General features: G+C 41.5%; 1 protein-coding gene across 1 annotated transcript in view; it reads right to left on the bottom strand.

Annotated features, from left to right (window-relative positions):
* ABCA9 (ATP binding cassette subfamily A member 9) overlaps positions 1-20680 on the bottom strand; it is an 88824-nt gene that overhangs the window by 19214 nt on the left and 48930 nt on the right. The window contains exons 22-27 of the mRNA XM_055133608.1: positions 19285-19422; positions 17840-17947; positions 10519-10692; positions 10276-10389; positions 3102-3221; positions 2-70 (exon numbers count right to left, since the gene is read on the bottom strand). Of these exons, the coding sequence (XP_054989583.1) occupies positions 2-70; positions 3102-3221; positions 10276-10389; positions 10519-10692; positions 17840-17947; positions 19285-19422 (723 nt within the window). The remainder of the gene's footprint in view (position 1; positions 71-3101; positions 3222-10275; positions 10390-10518; positions 10693-17839; positions 17948-19284; positions 19423-20680) is intronic.

Consider the following 20680-nt stretch of genomic DNA (forward strand, 5'->3'; position numbering starts at 1 on the left):
CGATTAGCAATGCGAGGAATACAATTTCATCTTCTGAATCTCCTAAATAGTCCACAGAGTCAGGAGAAATCTGTAAGATGAAGAAGTATGTTCAGAAGATGAAGACGTATGTTCAGAAGAAGCTTCAGCAATTCATGGATCATCTAAGGTCATGGTAGATAAACTTGACATCTATCAAATAACCTTGAAACATCCTGTGTGATCATCTCCTGTTTATCAGGTAAAAGCCAGTTTATGATAGTACAATGCATCTTCCTTGCATCTCATGTCACTTGGGGACCAGTAACACGTGCCTGCCTATAAGCCCCCCTGCTTTCCTGTGTAACACTGTGAGTTAGGAGGCGCGACGCTGTTTAGAGAATCTTGGTAGTTCTGGAAGGTTCTTGTCAAATCCTGGGGGAAATCAATCTTATGCCAAAACCTTGGCTAATTTGCCTTTCTGCATCTGTTCCCCTTCTTTCTCTACTTCCTCAAGAGCCTGGGGATCATTACAACATTCTGTTCCTTGCTCCACCCATTCTTGAGGAAACAACACCATCATTCTTTATATTAAATGCCCATATACATCCAAGGGCATGGTTTTCATTCGATTTAGAAAATCTTTTGAAACATCCTTTATCTCTTAAGTGAAGGACCTATTTTTTCCTTTAGTTATACTTACTCCCATTTTTTTTCCTGAGCAACTTTCAATTGATGGAGTATATCTCTTCTTTTCACAGTCATCCATCCAAAACGATATTTGTTTTGTTTTCACATGGAAGGAGCTTGTTCTCTAAAGTAACTCACTTCCGTGGACTGGACCATAATCCACACTTGACTTCAGACCTTGGCTCTGTCTCTTACCAATTTAGTTTCTGGACTCTAGTTCATCTTCATAATTCATAGATGGTGAAATTCCCCATTTTCTACCGAACTCCTCAATCCCACCATTGTTTACTGTCAACTCCCCCACCCACTTCAATTCTTTATTTCTACACTCGTAGCTTGAGAAAGTATGACCTCTTGACCCATATGACCTACTGTTGTAATCCCTACTTCTACAGAATTGCTGTGTTTGTTTTTCATCAGACTCACATTGCAAAATCTGAACTGTATCTGAGTCACAAACTACCCTGAACTGTATGTGAGTCACAAACTAGGATACAAACACACTCAACAAGGCTGTGTCACTGGAAATAAATCAAGCAAAGGATTCTGTTTCCCTGTCTGATTCCAATGATTGTGTGAAATGATCTTTTGCTCAACCTTCAAAACTTCAATATCTCACTCTCCCCTCCCTCATACTCAGTTGATAATTTCACTTCTTTCCCTAAGAAAGTAGAATGTAAGCAGATCATGACATTTAAAAAACTTTTGTCCTTCATGATGACTCAATGATGTCTTTGCATTCTGCCTCTGCATTTACTTATTTGGGCTATCGTCCTAGTAAACAGGACGATTCCACTTAGTAAATAGGTGGAATATTCCTGCTTTATTGAGAAGTAACCCATTTGTATGTCCATGCCATACCATCCAAGGACTTGATTTCTTGGTACTCCATATTCTTCTTCTCGAGAGAAATTTTTCCTCCTTTCACCATAGTATTTCCCTAATTTTTAAAAAATCTATTCTCATTCATTACTCCTTCATTCCCAGTACCCATTTCCACTAAACTCCTAGAAATATGTGTTTCACCATCACCCTACATCCTTGCCTCATGTTCCCTCCCATGTCGCTCTTCCTACACTTTTGTGCTCACCCTTTCAACAGACAGACTCTGTCTTGTGAATGCCATTAGACTTCCATATAATCGAATCCAATGGCATCTTCTCTATCTTCATTTTTACTGGCCTCTCGTTTGAAGGTTGCATAGCTCACTCCTTTTGGACACATTCTATATCGCCACCTGGCACATATTACATAGCAATACTTTCAGTGCTTAAAGAGACATCTCGGGGTGGTGGAGATAGTATAGTACAGTAGGTAAGGCGTTTGTCTTTCATGTGCCTGACCCAGCTTCAAAAGCAGGCATGACATAGGATCCCCCAAGCACCATGAGGAGTGATTTCTTAGTTCAGAGCCAGAAGTAAGCCCTGAGTACGGCCGGATGTTCTCCCTTCCAGCAGAATAAAACAAAGAGAATGTCTCAGAAAAGAGTTTCACTATACAACAGGCCCCCTCCCCCCCACTTAGCCACCTCATAATCTCCTTCTCAAACTGTTTTGCTGAGTTTTTCTCTCTTCACCGTCTTGAGGTATTGCTACACAAAACCAAATCCTTGACCCGTTTTTCATTTTCGTTGAAAATGAAAATATAATCTTACTCTGTAGATTATATTCTCTAGTTCCATGACCTTAAATATCACATGTTGATGAATCTCAAATATTTAGTTTTAGTTTTAAACTTTTCAGAGACCCTCCCCTTCTCCCCCAACACACACACACATACACACACACACACACACACACACTTTGAATTTCAGACCCTAGCCCAAAGAATTTATTAGGAAACAAACCATCATGTCTGAAATTAATAGAAAAAGGATATGGCAAGCTACTCATGACGTATTCGATATGCCAAAAATAGTAACAATAATGTGCTCTTCATGTTCCTGGAGCAAGCAGATGCCATTGGGCTACACTAGCACGAGACAGGGATGAATGGGGACGTTACTCGAGCAATTGATGAGCAACAGGATGACAGTGATGCAGTAATGTTATCACCAACTTCACAATAAATCATTTGCTTTTGGGGTAATAGCACGATGAGAGCTGGAAAATTCTATGACTATAGAGTAGCAGACTTGGGGGCCACACCCTGTAGTGATCAGGGTTTACTCTTGGCTTTGTGCTTAGGAATCATTCCTAGAGGGGCCCAGTGTACCCTACATGGTGCCAGAGATGGAACCAGGTGGCTATGTGCAAGGCAAGGGCCCTACACACTCGGTCCCTTGAATGAGATCATAATTATTGGCTACAGTAAAATATTGGCTTCCAAAGATTTCAAATTTATATGGCTAGTGACTGATATCACTATCTTAAAAAAAAAAACAGTACTCAAGGCTTTCTATAAAGGTTCTACATTTCACTTCTGACTCTAGGAGGGGGAATGGAATTACTTACCTCAGAATAAATGAATAGAGAGCCAATCAACGTAAAGGGCGGTATCAATATGGTGCAGAGAACTAATCCTATAAATCTGAATTCATTTATATCAATAGCAACTATTGAGAAGATGGTGACCTGAAATAAAAACAGCATAGCTTCACTAGTGTGGTCCTATTTGGGGACTACTTTCTAAGAGGGTAGGGATTTGGAATTTGTCTGGCAAACGCTCTCACTTTCTATTTCTCTCTCATTCTCCATTGTTAGTATAGGCATCCAAGAGGTTCTTTGCAGTATACACAATGCCACAGTTTCATAGTAGATCACGTATAAAGTTTTAAGGCACAACAGGACTTTTCAAACACAATGTAATTACAAATCAACTGAAATTCTTGCTAAGTTTCAGATTCTGACAAAGAGAACGATTTATTTTACATGATTCTGCAGTTTTCATAGCTGTGCTGTGTTTTGTTTTCATAGCTTCCATTTCTTCAATGGAAGGGTAAAACAAAAACAAATTGAACAATTTTGCTTTCAGAAACTGTGTTGTTTTTCCTTACCCTATAAATGACAGTTGGTACAAACCTTAATTTTGATACTTCCAATCCTTAAGGAGAGACTTGAAGAGGTGTTGTTTCAGATTAAAACTTACATGAATTTAAGTTTTCAGCAGTTACTAACAATATTGTGAGAGTCTGTGCTCCTGAGAGTACGTATTATGATTCCTCACTGATGAAGGATGAGGAAATTAATTATTGATAGTGACTTTATGTTTTTGCTATTGTTCGAGGAGTAATTATAATTCTGTCATATACATATTTGCTATGGGTTTTAGTACTCTGTCCTTTAAAAATTATATATACAGAAATACTAATATATACATATCTATTCATAAATATACACACATATATATCCTTTTTGTTTTATTTTATTTTGGGGACTCTTGGCAGTTAAATACATATTTTAAAATCTGTGCAATGTCAAGAAATTATATATTTTTTCTTATTCATGAACTTTTTCTTCCTTTGGCTTGACAGCTGCTAAAATGAAACTATCATTGTATTCTGAAATAAATCATACTTGACTCTTCTTTTTAAATTATTACTCTTCAAATGTTCCATTTGCCCTCTTTTTATCCCAAGTACTATCCTTGATCTTTTTAAGTGTTTTTATGAATGCTTTTCTCTTGTTATTGTATTTCTCAGAATTTGTTCAAGTTTCACTTGATTTTTATGAAGATGAAGTAAATTTTGTAAAATTTTCAATTCAACATGTTGTGATTAATGTCCAGATGTCATCTTTATACATGTTTAATGGAATCCAGTGGTCCCTAATAGTGCTTTAACAGAAATTTTTATTGTTATGAATTCTTCATTTTGACTTATTTTTTGGTTGAATTAATTTTATCCTAAAGTGATTAGTTTTTTTTTCCTTTTCGGTTTTTCATGTAACATTCTGTAGTTTAAAGGTATGCTACCCAATGATTTGATACATGTATGAATGCCAAATGATTACTAAAATAAAGTTGTATCACTTGTATCACTTGTCATCCTGTTGATCTTCAATTTGTTCAAGTAGGCGTCAGTAACGTCTCCATTTGTCCCTGTTGCGTGCTAGTGTAGCCCAATGGTATCGGCTCGCTCCAGGAACAGGAAGAGCCTCAAACTGTTTATTCAGGGTTTTGATGAAGAAGTCTGACCATCTCGTTGGTGGGCGGCTACGTGGTCTTTTGACGTCCCGTGGAATCCAGTCAGTTACATCTCTAGTCCAGTGGTCGTCTCTGAATTGCATTACGTGTCAGGCCCATCTGATTTTCGACACCTTGGCAAATGAGACAGCGTCCCTGATTCTTGATTGTCAACGGAGGTCGGAACTCCAGATTCCTTCTCTCATTTGAGTGAAATATGATACTCCAGGCATAGCTCTTTCGATTCCTCTTTGGGATACCCGAATAGCGTTCTCATCCTGTTTGCATAGGGCTCAGGTCTCTGAGGCATGTGTTAGTGCAGGAAGAACGGTGGAGTAGAAAAGATGTGTCCAGAGCTGGAGGTTATTCGTCCTCTTAACCACTTCTTCCATGCTCTTGAAGGCATTCCACGCTGCTCTCTTCCTCCTGGCGCCAAGTTGTTCCTCATGTTGAGTTCTCAACCCAGGTACACATAGCTGCTGCATTCGGAGATGTTTCTCCCATTGAGAACAAATGGAAGATTAGGGACTAGTTTGTTTTTCATGAACATTGTTTTGGTGAGATTCAGCTGTAGTCCGACCTTTCCACTCTCATGGTCAGCCACCATTTGTGCCGCTTGGCTAATGTTTGGTGTTAAATGAGAATGACGTCATCAGCGAAGCGGACATGGTGTAGTTGCCGACCGTCTATCTTCACTCCCATTCCTTCTCATTCCAGTAAGTATCACCCTGCTGAAATGGTATCACCCTGCTGAACCCCTCTCTTTATGTCAATGATCACTTCCTTGTAGAATGGTGAGATCCTGGTGATGAATCCATAATACAGCTCTAGGAGGATCTTCATGTACTGAGTTTGAATGTCCTGTTTGGTTAGGGCTTCAATGATCACTTCAGTCTCAACAGAATCAAGAATGTCCTGTTTGGTTAGGGCTTCAATGATCACTTCAGTCTCAACAGAATCAAAGGCCTTCTTTTAATCAATGAATATTAGACAGAGTGGCATCTTGAACTCTCACGAAATTTCGATGAGCTTGGTCACCGTGTGGATATGGTTGATCGTGCTGAATCCTTTTTGGAACCCGGATTGCTCGCATGGTTGTCCTTCATCTAGTGTTCTGCCTATTCTATTCAGGATGACTTGAGTGAACAACTTGTAGATGACAGACAGCAGGCAGATTGGGCGATAGTTGCCGATGTCGTGGATGTCTCCCTTCTTGTACAACAGAATGGTCCTGCTGGTTTTCCATTGGGATGGAAACTTGCATTTGGACAGGTAGCATGTGAAGAGCCAAGCCAGTGTATTGACGAGTACTGGTGGCAGATTCTTCAGGTGTTCGGGTCTGATCTTGTCTGGATGGGGTGCTGTATGTGTCTTTACCGACGAGATGGAGTGTCGGATTTCAGAAGGGAGAACGTTGGGAATGATATATCGATCCTGCGGAATTTGGTATGTGGGCAGGTGGACTTGGCTGTCAAAGAGATCCAAGTAGAAGTTGTGAATAATCCTCTCCATTACCCTTCTGGAAGATGTGATAGATCCATCAGGACGTCGGAGGGCAGTCATCTTGGTCTTATAGTTGGCAAAGGACAGGCGAGCATTGTGAATACTTTTCCTGGCCTCTGCCACATCAGCCAACACTGCTGCTCTTCTCTCTTTGAGGTCTTCCTTTATCACTTCCCTGCATAGCTTTGTAAGCTCGGACATTAGCTTGTGGTTGTCTGAGGCTAGTGCAAAACCTCATTGGCGAATAAGCTCAAGAGTTTCCGAAGACATGCGTCTGTTTTATGGCTTTCTCACTCTCTGCATTCCTCGTGCAGTCATGGAGGTGCTGAACCAGTCGAGCCTATTCCTCATAGATGTTGTCAAGGATGGCATCTTCCCACATTGCCACAATAGTGCCAAAGAGCTCCCATTTGGTGGTCATTCTGGGAGTTCTCTTCTTAAACTTAAACTTTGCAGTCCTTTCTCTCCACTCTGTGAAGTAGAATTTTGCATGAAGGAGACGGTGGTCCGATCCCGTTTGAAATTTTGGGACAACAGTGACATGGGTCAGGCAAAACCTTCAATTGTATATGATGTGATCAATTTTGTTGTGAAACTGTCCACCAGGAGACTCCCATGTCCAATGTTTAGAGTTGGCCTTCTGGAACTGTGAGTTATCATGGATGGTCTTGGTCAACATGATGAACTCAGACAGTCTCTCACCCTGTTTGTTCCATTCTAGGCCATGGGTCCTGATGTGGAGTTCTTTGGATGACCTTCTTGGTCTTATCTTGGCATTAAAATCGCCAATAATGATCTTGTAGATGGTGTGGTTTTCTTTATAGAACTTCTCCAGCTCCATGTAGAACTTCTCAATTTCTTCTTTATCGTAGTTGGATGTTGGTGTGTAGACAATGAAGATAGAAACTGCCAGCAGTGAGCCACATCTATTCAAGTGTAATCATCCAATTCGGGTTGTTAAGCATTGAAATGAATCAATGCTCATAGCCAAGTTTGTGTTGACAAGGACACCAACACCACTGATGCCTCTATTTTCGCATGTTCCAAGGAACAGTTCTTCTCCAGTGTCGAAAATGGCGTGATGTGATTGATGCCTTCTTGTTTTGGTCAGACCAATGATGTCATGCTTGATCTTCTGCGCTTACACCATCAGGTCCTCAATGGATGCTTCCGATGCCAGCGTATTTGTGTTGAAAGTACAGACAGTCATTTTAGTCTTTCTTCGTTTTGGTAGTCTAGTTTGTCTGAGATTGTATCAGCCTCTCCTTGCTCATCCTTCTTAATGCTACCATATTGGGGGCTTTTTCAGTGTCAGGGGTATGAGGCCCATTCTTGTTACTGTTTTTGGCATATTGAATACGCCATGCGTAGCTTGCTAGTCTCTGTCTTGCAGGCCAATGAGGAATTTATCTGGTGCTGGTAGGGTGTGTCATCTGGGTGTGATCTCTGGAGCACTGGAGATTGTGGGAGGCAGGCAGAGGATCTCTGTTTCCGGGTCTCGTTGAGCCTGGAGTCCAAGGTCACAAGGTTCTGCTTTACCTGGTTCTACGGGGCTTCATTCATGCGTGAGACTCAGCCCGAGTGTCCGGAAAGTGGCCTGGAGCGTGGCAGTGACTAGGTAGCCACTATCCAGCCATGTATCATCTGTCACTGTCACTATCACTGTCATCCTGTTGCTCATCTATTTGTTTGAGCGGGCACCAGTAACACCTCTCATTGTGAGACTTACTGTTACTGTTTTTGGCATATCAAATATGCCACGGGTAGCTTGCCAGGCTCTGCCATGCGGGTGCTATACTCTCAGTAGCTTGCCAGGCTCTCTGAGAGGGCCGGAGGAATCGAACCTGGGTTGACTGCGTGCAAGGCAAACACCCTACCCACTGTGCTATTGCTCCAGCCCAAGAATTTTGCAGTAGGGGCCAGGAGATAGTAGAAGCAATTAGGGCACATATCTACCATGCTCCTGATCCATGTTTGAACCTCAGCACTTTATGGTCCCTGAGCATCTATGGGTGCAGTCCTGGATGCCCCAAACTCTGCCGACATGGTCTGGATAAAACCAGAGTCACAGGGGTGAAGCTGCACTGTACCTTTAAGCCCTCGCATTGAACTCTTGCTCAGTTGATAAGAGTCATGGATGACACCTCTCAGCCTCCTTAGCACGTAGCCTGAGTGTTTGGTCTCCGCCCAGATTTCTCTACTTGAAAAATGGCTGTTAAGCGAATGTCCACCGCTTAGCTATGTTAAAAACAATATCTAAGTGAATTTTATTTTATGGGCCACTCTAGATATCATAAAATTTTACTATTAATTTATAATTTCTATTTTCTTCTTATATTTTATTTTAGCTCCTGCAAAATGTTAGCAAAGCATAGAAGCCTCCTCTACATTATCCATTATACATTATCTATATGCTGTGGTAACAATAACAGGTCTCATTCCCCTGACCCTGAAGGAGCCTCCAATCATGGAGAAAGACGAGTAAGGAGAGGCTGCTAAAATCTCAGGGCTGAAACAAATGGAGATGTTACTGGTGCCCACTCGAGTAAATCGATGAACAACAAGATGACAGTGATACAGTGACATACTGTGGTGTTTCAATTATTTGCAAACTTGGTTGCATTGATTGTAGTTGAACATATGAAAATTTTATGACCTAATGATTTCACTCCTAGGTTTAGATTGATACCTCGGCGCACATTCATATGCACAACTCAAGCATACAAGTTAGTTCATGGCATCATTATTCGTAACGGGCCCAAACAGGAAGCCATAACAATATCTGTTAATAAACAGAATGAATAAATCAGTGCATGGCCACAAAAACAGTACTTTAGACTTGGAAAGATATGTTCTACTTGGTAGCTATTATATATAAGTTTATGAACAACTCTATGAAATTTATTGTTGATTATGAGAACATAAAGAATAATTTAATCTGCATGACTCTTTTATTAAGTTCAGAAAGTAGCTCACCTATGATATTACAACCAAGGAGAATGATTTCTAGAACAAAGGAGAAAATTTGGAATGGGGCAGGTAGAAGATTCTGAGAGCTAGTAATGCTTTTTATCTTGATATTTCTGGTGATGCCATGGAAGAGTTTGTTTTGGAGTTTTTGTTGTTGTTAAAACATGTGCACTTTTTTGTATACAGGCAAGCTACCCATGGCATATTCAATATGCCAAAAACAGTAATAACAAGTCTCACAATGGAGACGTTACTGGCGCCCGCTCGAGCAGATGGATGAACAATGGGATGATATAGTTATATATTTAAAATAAATATGTGCTTTCAAAAGAGCACCGTGGGTGTTATACAGAGAATAGCTCAGAGAAGACAAGAGTAAAAAAAGAGAATAATTAAAGATATGTTGTAAGTCTCTAGTTGAGAGATGCTGAAAGTTGGACAATGTATGTGAGTTGAATTTGAAACACACCAAAAAGACTCCGAATGTTAAGAAGTCTAAAGGACATGCACGTGGATTGAATGTAGGAGAAACAAAGGGGTGGAGAGGGGAGAGAGAGAGAGAGAGAGAGAGAGAGAGAGAGAGAGAGAGAGAGAGAGAGAGAGAGAGAGAGTTATCAAAGATAATTATAGATTTCTGCTATGAGCTGTTAACTGGGTAGATTTTGTGCAATAATGCTATCAGTTAAGACAAAAGAACAAATTGAGGAAATAATTGTAGTTTCGTCATGGAGATGCTTTAAAAATATTTCAGAGGAAGTGTAAGTGAAGCTTAGGAGGGAGAATTTTCTAGCTCTCCTGGAGGCAAGCTCAGGTTCACAACATACATGTCTATGACTCTGAGAGGAAATGGAATTTTCCAGAGGGTATATTAATTTTCCATTCTACTATAATACAAAGATTATAACACATGTGCTTGAACTTAATTTTTTTTTTAATTTTTAAAATTATTTTTTAAGGGTACAGTTACAGATTTATACATTTTGAACTTTAAAATTTTTAAAAATAAAATTGCATGCACTTGCACATACTTACAATTAAGAAGAAAAATGACCAAATGCCACTATTTTTTCTTCCATTACGAAAAATGAATGAAATCACATATGTCAAGAAAATAAGAGATGAGACATATCCAATACTGCACAGGATCTAAAAATAGGGATATAAGGTTGGATAAATAAAGAGTTGTCTAGAAAGGTGTTGGTACTTAAACTTTTCAAATCTAAGCAAAAGTAATTTAAAACGCTCACAAACCATCTCACAAATTTTTCCACCTACCTGAATTAACAGGTTTTGGATTATAAATATAATCTCATCTGGGCTGAAAACATAATCCATGATTTGCATTAGAAGAAGGATGGAGAAGTACAATGGAATATCTATCAGCGCTTGCCCAAACCAATAAGCTGAAGGGTAGAGGCCTGAAATCCATAGCTGGGAGTGAGCTTTGCTCTGGTAAAGAAACAGGAGAATCATCAAATGTTCTTAAATATTTATAACACGAGAAGTTACAAATATGCAGTCACAAAAGCATTAGGCTTTCCAGGGTTTTGTGCATATATTATGCCTTAGCACATGCTCTTACCGTTTGCCACACTCCAGCTTCAGAGGCATTAGAAATATTGCAACTCTCATGATTACTTTATTTTCTGAAGGTAAAAGTCACCAGCATTGTTAGCTCACATTCTAACCACAGTGAGAAAATAACTTTTCTTTTCTCCCCCAAACTATTTACGCTTTGACATCATGATATTGGCTCACCACAATCTAATATATAGATTCAAACATCCCTTTTAAAGTTCTTAAATTTTATGCTAACTGGAAACAGTACATATATAATTGGCATTTTATTGGGGATCTAAGAAGGATTTCTATAAATAGTCAATTTATAGAGTGAGCAAGAAAAAGTAGGAGGAACTATCACTGTATCACTGTCATCCTGTTGCTCATCGATTTGCTCGAAAGGGCACCAGTAACGTCTCCATTGTGAGACTTGTTGTTACTGTTTTTGGCATCTTGAACACGTCACAGGGAGCTTGCCAGGCTCTGCCGTGCGGGCGGGATATTCTCGGTAGCTTGCTGGGCTCTCTGAGAGGGACAGAGGAATCAAACCTGGGTCCCTCTCGGAGAGTCCGGCAAGCTACCGAGAGTATCCTGCCCTCACGGCAGAGCCTGACAAGGCTACCCATGGGTTATTCGATATACCAAAAACAGTAAGGAGGAAGTTACAGGGGGAAATTCCTACTGTGAGGAAGTTTGGATTTAGTGGAAAGGAAACAACATACATACAAATGAGAAAAGATTCAGAGAGCAAGAATCATGTCTAGATTTTAAAAAAATAAGTTGATGTGGCACAGATAGAAGATCTATTGTAAACCAGGTAAGCAGGGAGACAGTCTCTGTTTAAATAATATTTAATAGCCTTTAAGTATTCGTATTCGCAGAGAGTCTCTTGCCTGCGCGCCTGGCTGTCTACCCTGGGGCCTCCTCGGAGGGGATGGGCTCCAGCTTCCCTCCCCACCCCGAGCAGAGCTCCCGGTGGCCAAAGACCTCCGGAGCCTAGCCACAGCCATGCTCAAGGCCCCTCTTCATACATTCAGACGAGCCTCACACATGAAGGAACTGGCAGAGGAACCCAGGTGTGTGGGACCCGGGCCTGAGATCTCCAAGGCTGCTCGGATGAGGACTGGGCCTCCTTCACCCAGATTTCCCATCTCCCAGTAGCTAGGAGGTCACACCCAGAGACTGCCCCCGGTGCCATGTAATCCTGTCAACAGCCAGCATCCAGAGATTTAAAAGCAAGCTCCCGGAAGCGGCTGATATCTTATAGCCTACTTCTCCCTCTGGGAGAACCTGGCAAACTACTGGGAGTTTCCTGCCCACATGGGAGAGCCTGGCACGGTCCCCCCGTGGTGTACTAATATGTCAAAACCAGTAACAGGCTGAGTCTCATTCCTCTGACTGTGAAAGAGCCTCCAATACGGCATCGTTGGAAGGATGAGTAGAGAGAGGCTTCTGAAATCTCAGGGCTTGGATGAATGTAGATGTTACTGAGACTGCTCGAGAAATTTGATGATCAACGGGATGATGATGATGATGATGATGATGATGATGATGATGATGATGATGATGATGATGATGATGATGATGATTTGTATTGCAAACTGTAATGCCCAAAAGGAGAGAAAGAGAGAGAGAGACAGAGAGAGACAAAGAGAGTGAGAGAGAGGGAGAGAGAGAGGAGAAAAGTGCTTGTCATAGAGGTAGTCTGGGGAAGGTGGTGGTGGGAGGGAAACTGGGGACATTGGTGGTAGGAAATGTGCACTGGTGAAAGGATGGGTGTTGGGACATTATATGACTGAAGCCCAATCATGAACAACTTTATAACTGTATACCTCATGGTGATGAGGTTAAAAAGTAAACAAAAAATTTAAAATATTTTAAATTTTACTTGCACTGAACTTGTAATAACCAGAAGGAGTTAGCGACATAAACAGTAGGAACAGCATTCCAGAAGGAATAGGCTGTGCAAAGTTCCAAAGATGGGGATATTGACATGCTTGAGAACCATTAAAAACAAAGGAGGCTGGGTAGGAAGGAAAACTACAGTGAGAAGAGGCTGAGATAGGCAGGGGACAGCAAATAGATCACAAAATCTCAGCCAGAGACTTCGGCGGCTCTGTCAAATTTAGGATTTACTTCGGGGTCCCAAGAGGAATTAGTACAATTACTAGTCAAAGTCTGGAGTGATAGCACAGCGGGTAGGGTGTTTGCCTTATATGCAGCTGACCCGGGTTTGATTCCTCCATCTCAGAGAGCCCAGCAAGCTACCAAGAGTATCCCGCCCACATGACAAAGACTGGCAAGTTACCCATGGTGTACTCGATATGCCAAAAACAGTCACAAGTCTCACAATGGAGACCTTACTGGTGCCACTCGAGCAAATTGATGAACAATGGGATGACAGTGACAGTGCTACAAGGCAAAGTCATGAAGTGATCTGATTAAAATGTTAGAAGCACATTCTGTGTGCAGAGAGTCCATTTCAAGCAGAAAGGCCAAATAGTTTTGCAGTGGTTCATGAAAAAAATAAAGGTCTTTGAGCAGAACAAAAAAATAACAAAGGTGAGAGTTCGAAGATGGACTTGATATATTCGAGGAGCTCACAGGAACTGCTCATAGATTTGACAAAGGAGGTTAAAAGAAAGAGATAAATTTAACAGCAAAGCATGGCAGAGCAACTGCACACAGTCACACCATTTCCTGAGATTAATAAGAGGAAAGATGAGATGGTCTAGCCAGGAAATCACATGCTTTTTTTTTTTGCTTTTATTTAAAGTGTTTACTAGACATATATGTACAGAGAGATAAAAGTTGAAATTTCTGAAAATAATGAGAAATAGGCCCCAGGATCCTGAGTTTGGGCATTTGAACACCCGACACTGACGCTTCTGAGAAATTGACTGTATACCAGGTAGTGTTCTAAATAGTTATTTCACCATATCATTACAGCAATAAATTACAAATGGATACAATTATTACCATTCTACAGGTGGTAAAAGTGAGACAAAGAGTAATTAAACAGCATTCGGACAATTATACACCTTGGAAATAAAGGAATCAATAACTAAACTGGAAAATGGTGAGAAAGAGTGACAAAAGAAAATGCTCAGCGGGTAGGGCGTTTTCCTTGCACGCGGCCAACCCGGGTTCAATCCCCGGCATCCCATATGGTCCCCCAAGCACCGCCAGGGGTAATTCCTGAGTGTAAAGCCAGGAGTAACCCCTGAGCATTGCTGGGTTGTGACCCCCCCCCAAAAAAAAAAGCAAAGAAAATGCTGAATGTGTGGGCTCACAGAGGAAGAACTATTTTATTTTTCTCATGGGAGAAATTGCTAAAGGTAGGGGTTTTGGGAGATTAGCACTGTAGCACTGTCGTCAGTTGTTTATCGATTTGCTCGAGCAGGCATCAGTAACGTCTCCATTGTGAGACTTGTTGTTACTGTTTTTGGCATATCGAATATGCCACGGGTAGCTTGCCAGGCACTGCCGTGCAGGCGGGACACTCTTGGTAGCTTTCTGGGTGAAAATTAATTCAGCATTTATAAACATCTCAAAACTTTCCCAGCACAAAGCAGGAGTCAGTGGATAGTAAGGTAAGGTCATGCAGACACAGGAAGGGACTTTTCATATAGGTCCCATAGAGAGGTAGAAAGAATCATTTCTACCTCAAAAGAATTATTTGCACACTTCTATTGCAGTTCTTCCTGGCACGGCTCCCTGACCATCTGGGCTGCAGGCCTTGTGGAAAGGCAAGTCCCAGCCTTGATGAGGAGTCAGGGGACCTGGCATTCCCTGGATATTAATATAGCATAATGACATTGCAATTGCCAACAGCCAGAGCTTGAAACATGGGACGCTGACACCTGTGGTATCTGCAAGACTTACTGCTCTGCCTCTGGATTCAGAGAGACCCTATACCATCCCATCCCACGTACCCTCCATAGCCATAAACCTGACCTTCCTCTTCCCCTTTATCTCATGCCCTCTTGTCTTTCACAATTTGTGCCTATTGCATTTTTTTTTTGCTCCTATATAACCATCATCATCTGTTATCCTACATCCAGGGACGCCAGCTTTATCATTTCCCAGGGAGGCCAGGGAGGGCCCCGACGGCTCTCCCCCTCGCTGCCTGGGTTCGGTGAGTCTCAGGCCTCTTGCCCAGCCAAGACAGCCTGTGCCACGGGGCAGACGGAGGAGGGAAGGAGGGCCAAGTCGGTTGGTTGATCAGTTGCCGTTTATTTCATTCTCCCCATGTGCCTGTTTCAGTCTCTCTGAGCCCCCCCTTCTAGCCTCACGCTGCCCCTCATTCTCATCTCCTCCTGTCTCTCCTGCTCATCTCTTCGCTCTCCATCTTGCTCCCTGCTCTCTGTCCCAAGTCCTCCAACTCTTCTCGTCTTTCCATGCCTAGCACTCTGGGCCCATGCTACACCCGGTCTGGTAACAAAATCGACATAAGAAAGCCCTTCCTGACTGCCCATCAGGCTCAAGAGTGGAAATACCACCTAGGGGTATTCCTCTTCTTCTTAGTCCAATAACATAATTAACATCTTAATTGACATCTTAATATTAGTTAGCTTTGTATGGACACAGTAAGAGATACATTGAGGCTTGTAGGGCAGCTCTCCTGGGAATATCTTGCCAGACTCAGACTATAGTGCTCAGGCCAGATTAATCATTCCTAATCCTAGCAGGGTCGTCTGAATCTAGTTATTACTTTTTGGATCATGACAGCACTTGTCCATGACCATGCTCTTAACTTATAGTTAAGCACTATGGCACTTTGACCAGGCCTATCTCAATGCCAGGATAGCACATAGCTCACCGTTTCCCCTGGGTCCATCCAGTCCCTCGTCAGGACCCTGATTTTGGGGGTACTAAGAAGTTAGGGCAACTGAGCCTTAAGTTGAGAGAACAGAGTCAATTAACTCCCAAGTTACAAAAGTATAGCATTAACTGTCTTCTTGTGCCCATACAGAAAGGACATTGTTCTGAATTAACTATGCAAAGGAGTTAAGGAGAAGAAAAAAACAATATTTACAAGTCAACAGAGCACAAAGAAAGAAGTTACAAATAAACACAGAGGAGTGGGAGCACTGTGATGGGAGCAACCCAATAAACCTAAGCTCCCTGCGGCAAGGCAGAAAGGACAAACCAATGTTATCCTACAGTCATCCCCAAATAAATTTTGTCACTGGACAAGCAGCCACATCGATGTGTCTCCCGGCCAATTTCTCATACTTGTCTCTAAACTATCAGCCTTTGACCATGAAGGATTTTCCTCCCGTCCCCAGGTGGTCTCTGTAGCTTCAGGACAGCTACACGCTTCTAAAATTTGAAGAAAAGCTTCCCCACATCAAGTTCTCAGGAGACAGTCTTTTTCAGAATTGGGCTCAAGGGGCTGTTCAGAATTTGTCAGAGTTATTCAGCACCATCTGGAAAGTGGAAACCACCACGGGCAGAGGGGATGTGATTGCGTCAATGGGCCAGCTTCTGCACAAAACAAAGTGAATGAAAACGTTTCACTTAGAACTGCTTTTCTCGGTCAGTAGGTGCTGTTTCCTAAGCTAGCCTTCTGGGCTCACCCATTTGTTTGCAAAAATCTCCATTTTCTTCCTATTGTCAACTGTCACTATCATCCCATGGTTCATCGATTTGCTCGAGCGGGCACCAGTAGTGTCTCCATGGTGAGACTTGTTGTTACTGTTTTGGGCATGTCAAATATACCACAGGGAGCTTGCCAGACTCTGCTGTGTGGGTGGGATACTCTCGTAGCTTGCCGGACTCTCTGAGAGGGACAGAGGAATCGAATCCAGGTTGGCCGTGTGCAAGGCAAAAGCCCTCCCCGCTGTGCTACACTTTTTTAAAAATATTATTAGCAGTGATTTGCATTTATTTTTAAAATTTTAAAAAAATTTTTCTTTTATTGAACCACAGTGACAAACACATTTGCAGAGTTGTTCATGATTGGATTTCAGTCGTATAATGTCCCAACACCTATCCCGTCACCATGTACTTTTCCCACCACCAATGGTGCCCGTTTGCCTCCTATCCACTCCACCTGCCCCACCCCCTTCTCCCCGCCCCCACCTGCCACAATGGCAGTCACTTTTCTCACATTATCTCTCTGTTTGTTTCTCTTTCTTTCTCCTTTTAGGCCTTATGGTTCGAAATATAATCAAATGAAATCAGGTATATCAATATATGTGCTAGGAGCGATAGCACAGTGGCCAACCCGAGTTCGATTCCTCCGCCCCTCTCAGAGAGCCCGGCAAGCTACCGAGAGTATCGAGCCCGCGTGGCAGAGCCTGGCAAGCTACCCGTGCATATCGGATATGCCAAAAACAGTAACAATAAGTCTCTCAATGAGAGATGTTACCGGTGCCTGCTCGAACAAATCAATGAGCAGCGGGATGACAATGCCAGTGTGCAGTAACAAACTGCTGTCTGAGCATCCTCTAATTGTGACATATTCATATAAATATATAATGTATATGTAAGTACATATATGACTTATACCCAATAAGTTCGGTTAAAACTAATATCTAAGGCGAGAATAAACAGGGGCCTGGAGGACTGGTCAATGGTTGAAAACTTGCCACAAGATGGGTGTGGGGGGGGGGCTGGAGCAATAGCACAGCGGGTAGGGCATTTGCCTTGCATGTGGCCGACCCAGGTTTGATTCCCAGCATCCCATATGGTCCCCTGAGCACCACCAGGGGTAATTTCTAAGTGCACAGCCAGGAGTAAGCCCTGTGCATCACCGGGTGTGACCCAAAAAGCAAAAAATAATAAAAATAATAAAATTTAAAAAAGAGTGGGTGGTGGGGCACAGGGCAGCTAGGATGGAGAAGGGATCAGCATGACAATAATAGTTGGAAAATGTCATTTTCCTATTTTCAACATTTGATTAGAATGCGTGTTTCATCATGTTCCCACATACACGTGCACCACTGACCAATCAATGGTTCTTCATTAGCCGGGGGGGGGGGGGATGGGGGGCGTTCTCTGAAGAGTCATACCACTGTTGTTAGCTTACTTTGTAGTCGCTGATGCTGCTCATTGCAATGTAGGGGGTGAAGCAGGCTGCTACCGGGATCCAGAAGAAGACATTGCTCAGGTACCCATTTTCGTAAGACATATGCTCCTGAAGTCAGATAGAAGAAGTGAGTTGATGGCCAGTGGGTTCAAGGTTCATTGGTACTTTCCTGATGTAATCTCTCAACTCCAAGGCAAGTCTAACCCCTAAAGCATCGTCAGCCTCCTATCCACCTGAACTTTCAATAGCGTATTGGAGCAATTTGGGCACTTTGAATATGTATCTTGCTTTACTTCGGAAAGAGAAAATTTCACCAAATTGTCTGAGTGGGTGAAGGTCTCACAGTTAATCACACATGATGAGCATTGAATGAAGCTTCTCTGACTTTAGGATTCCAGCCTTTGCTCTCATGTCTGAGGAGACAGTTGAATTTGCCAACTGTCAGTGGAGGAATTATTTTGCTTCTTTTGGAAGATGGGGCCAAATCAGTTCATTTCAATATTTATGAAGTCGTTCCTCTGGTTCAGTGCCATGCATAAATAGCAAACCTAAATGTCTCCAAGGCTCAGCAGATATAAATTAATGGACTGGAGGCATTGCAAAATACAATTAATGGTATTTGAAGGAAAAATGCTCATTGGATGTTCTACATATAGATTGGAATAAAAGAAATGAAAATCCTGACTAGGTTAAATAGAACTTTTTTTTTTCTAGAAACTTTCAATTGATTATGATTGACTGTCTCACAAATCCTCAGAGGTGAAGTATAATTTTTGAGATTTGCTTATTTCTTTTAGCTCACTTAAAATGTATCCCCTTGAGATCCTATATTAGATAAAACCCACATGAGTGAAAATCAAATGTAAAGTGCTCAGGTTCTGGTAGGGGAAGAAAGGCCATAAAAAGCATCTCACATTTCGTGCCTTTGCTTAACTCTGGTTGGTGCTGGGACAGTTTGAGGAGATGGAAAACTCACCTTTGCTCCCCACAATCTGTTCCCTGACTGATGGTTTGATTCATAAACAGCATGCTAAGTCCACATTAGAGATATTCCCCAACACCTTCAGAAGTTAGGTGCTAAAAGGTCATAGTATGACCTTAAGACTTTGGTTGTTTCAACTATATCCAATTCTCTTAGGCTACAGGTAGTAACAGATCATCTTTCCCCCAATCAACTATTTTCTGCTGTTCCATTGACCCTAAATTGTCTGAGTAAGATTATAATGCAGTATGTATTTTAACGTATTGTATTTTATTATTGTATATTGTATTTATTGTATAAAATTATTATAATTTAGCAATATTACAACTTCATGTGTTGTCTATTATATATATACATATTAGTTTACATGTATTATTCAATAATAAGTTAATTGACGATGTTATCTCAGCATGTTAAGAAAGTTTTTGAAGCTTCTGGTGGGTCTATGAGGTAATATACTTACTTCAAAATATGTGCTTCTGTCTGTCTGTATATGTTCTGAAGAATTAAAAATTCCAAGAATCCCATTGCTAATGACATCCATGAGGACAGGAAAACAGTTCAGTCTTTTAGTATTACATGCGATCGAAAATCTGAGACCCTAAAATATAGCAAATGTGCATTTAAGTCCTCCGAAAGCAAAATCAAATTTTAATGAAAGAGTAGGGTAGAAAATGAATTAAATTACTGACATCAGACATAAGTGCTCAAGGTAATTAATATTGTTAATAGAGCCTGGCAAGCTACCCGTGCGTATTGGATATGTCAAAAACAGTAACAATAAGTGTCTCGATGAGAGATGTTATTGGTGCCCGCTCGAACAAATCGATGAGCAACGAGATGACAGTGACAGTGAATATGTTTGATTAATGCCCATGTATTTCAAGGAATCAATTCTTTTGGTCTCTACCAATTATACTATGAGCAGTGCGGACATTTGTGCTGGAACTCACAAGACAGACTATCTTGATACTTAGTAGCAACACTGTAACAACCTGTATTGCATCCTCACTTTAACATAACAGTCAAAATATGACAGATTTATTTTATAAAGACTGTGTGGATACCTCAAAGGCAGACAGTTGGCATAACAGTTCAAGTATGTTTTTTTTTACCATTATTGAAATACAGTCACAATATTTCATGTAAAGTCTCTCTGAAAGTGACATGGTAAAAATCATTTCATAATATGAGTCACATCACTATGCTATCTCTCTCTCTCTCTCTCTCTCTCTCTCTCTATATATATATATATATATATATATCTTTAAATTATACTTCGTAGGGCCAGTGCAATAGTACAGCAGGTAGGGCACTTGTGTCACACACAGTGGACCTAGGCTTGATCCCCAACATTCCATATGGTCCCCTGAGCACCACCAGAGGTGATTCCTGAGTGTAGAGCCAGGAGTAACCCCTGAACATCACTAGGTGTGGCCCCAAACAAATACATATAGACATCCATATAAATATATATCACTGTCATCCCATCGACTTACTCGAGTGGGCACCAGTAACATCTCCATTCACCCCAGCCCTGAGATTTTTGCAGCTTCTCCTTACTCATTTTTCCCAACGATTGGAGGCTCTTTTCAGGGCCAGGGGAATGAGACCTGTTATTGTTACTGTATTTGGCATATCGAATACACACAGGGAGCTTACCAGGCTCTTCTGTGTGGGCAGGATACTCCTGATAGCTTGCCGGGCTCTCCAACAAATATATGTGTGTATGTGTGTGTGTGTGTGTATACATACATACATACATAGCTGGTTTTAATTACATCTCAATAAGACTGGGATAAAACATGTAGTAAACATTACATTTCATATACATGTAATGTGATTTTTCCCCAGATAAA

Source organism: Sorex araneus, chromosome 3 (assembly GCF_027595985.1).
Source record: "Sorex araneus isolate mSorAra2 chromosome 3, mSorAra2.pri, whole genome shotgun sequence".
NCBI classification, from domain to species: domain Eukaryota; kingdom Metazoa; phylum Chordata; class Mammalia; order Eulipotyphla; family Soricidae; genus Sorex; species Sorex araneus.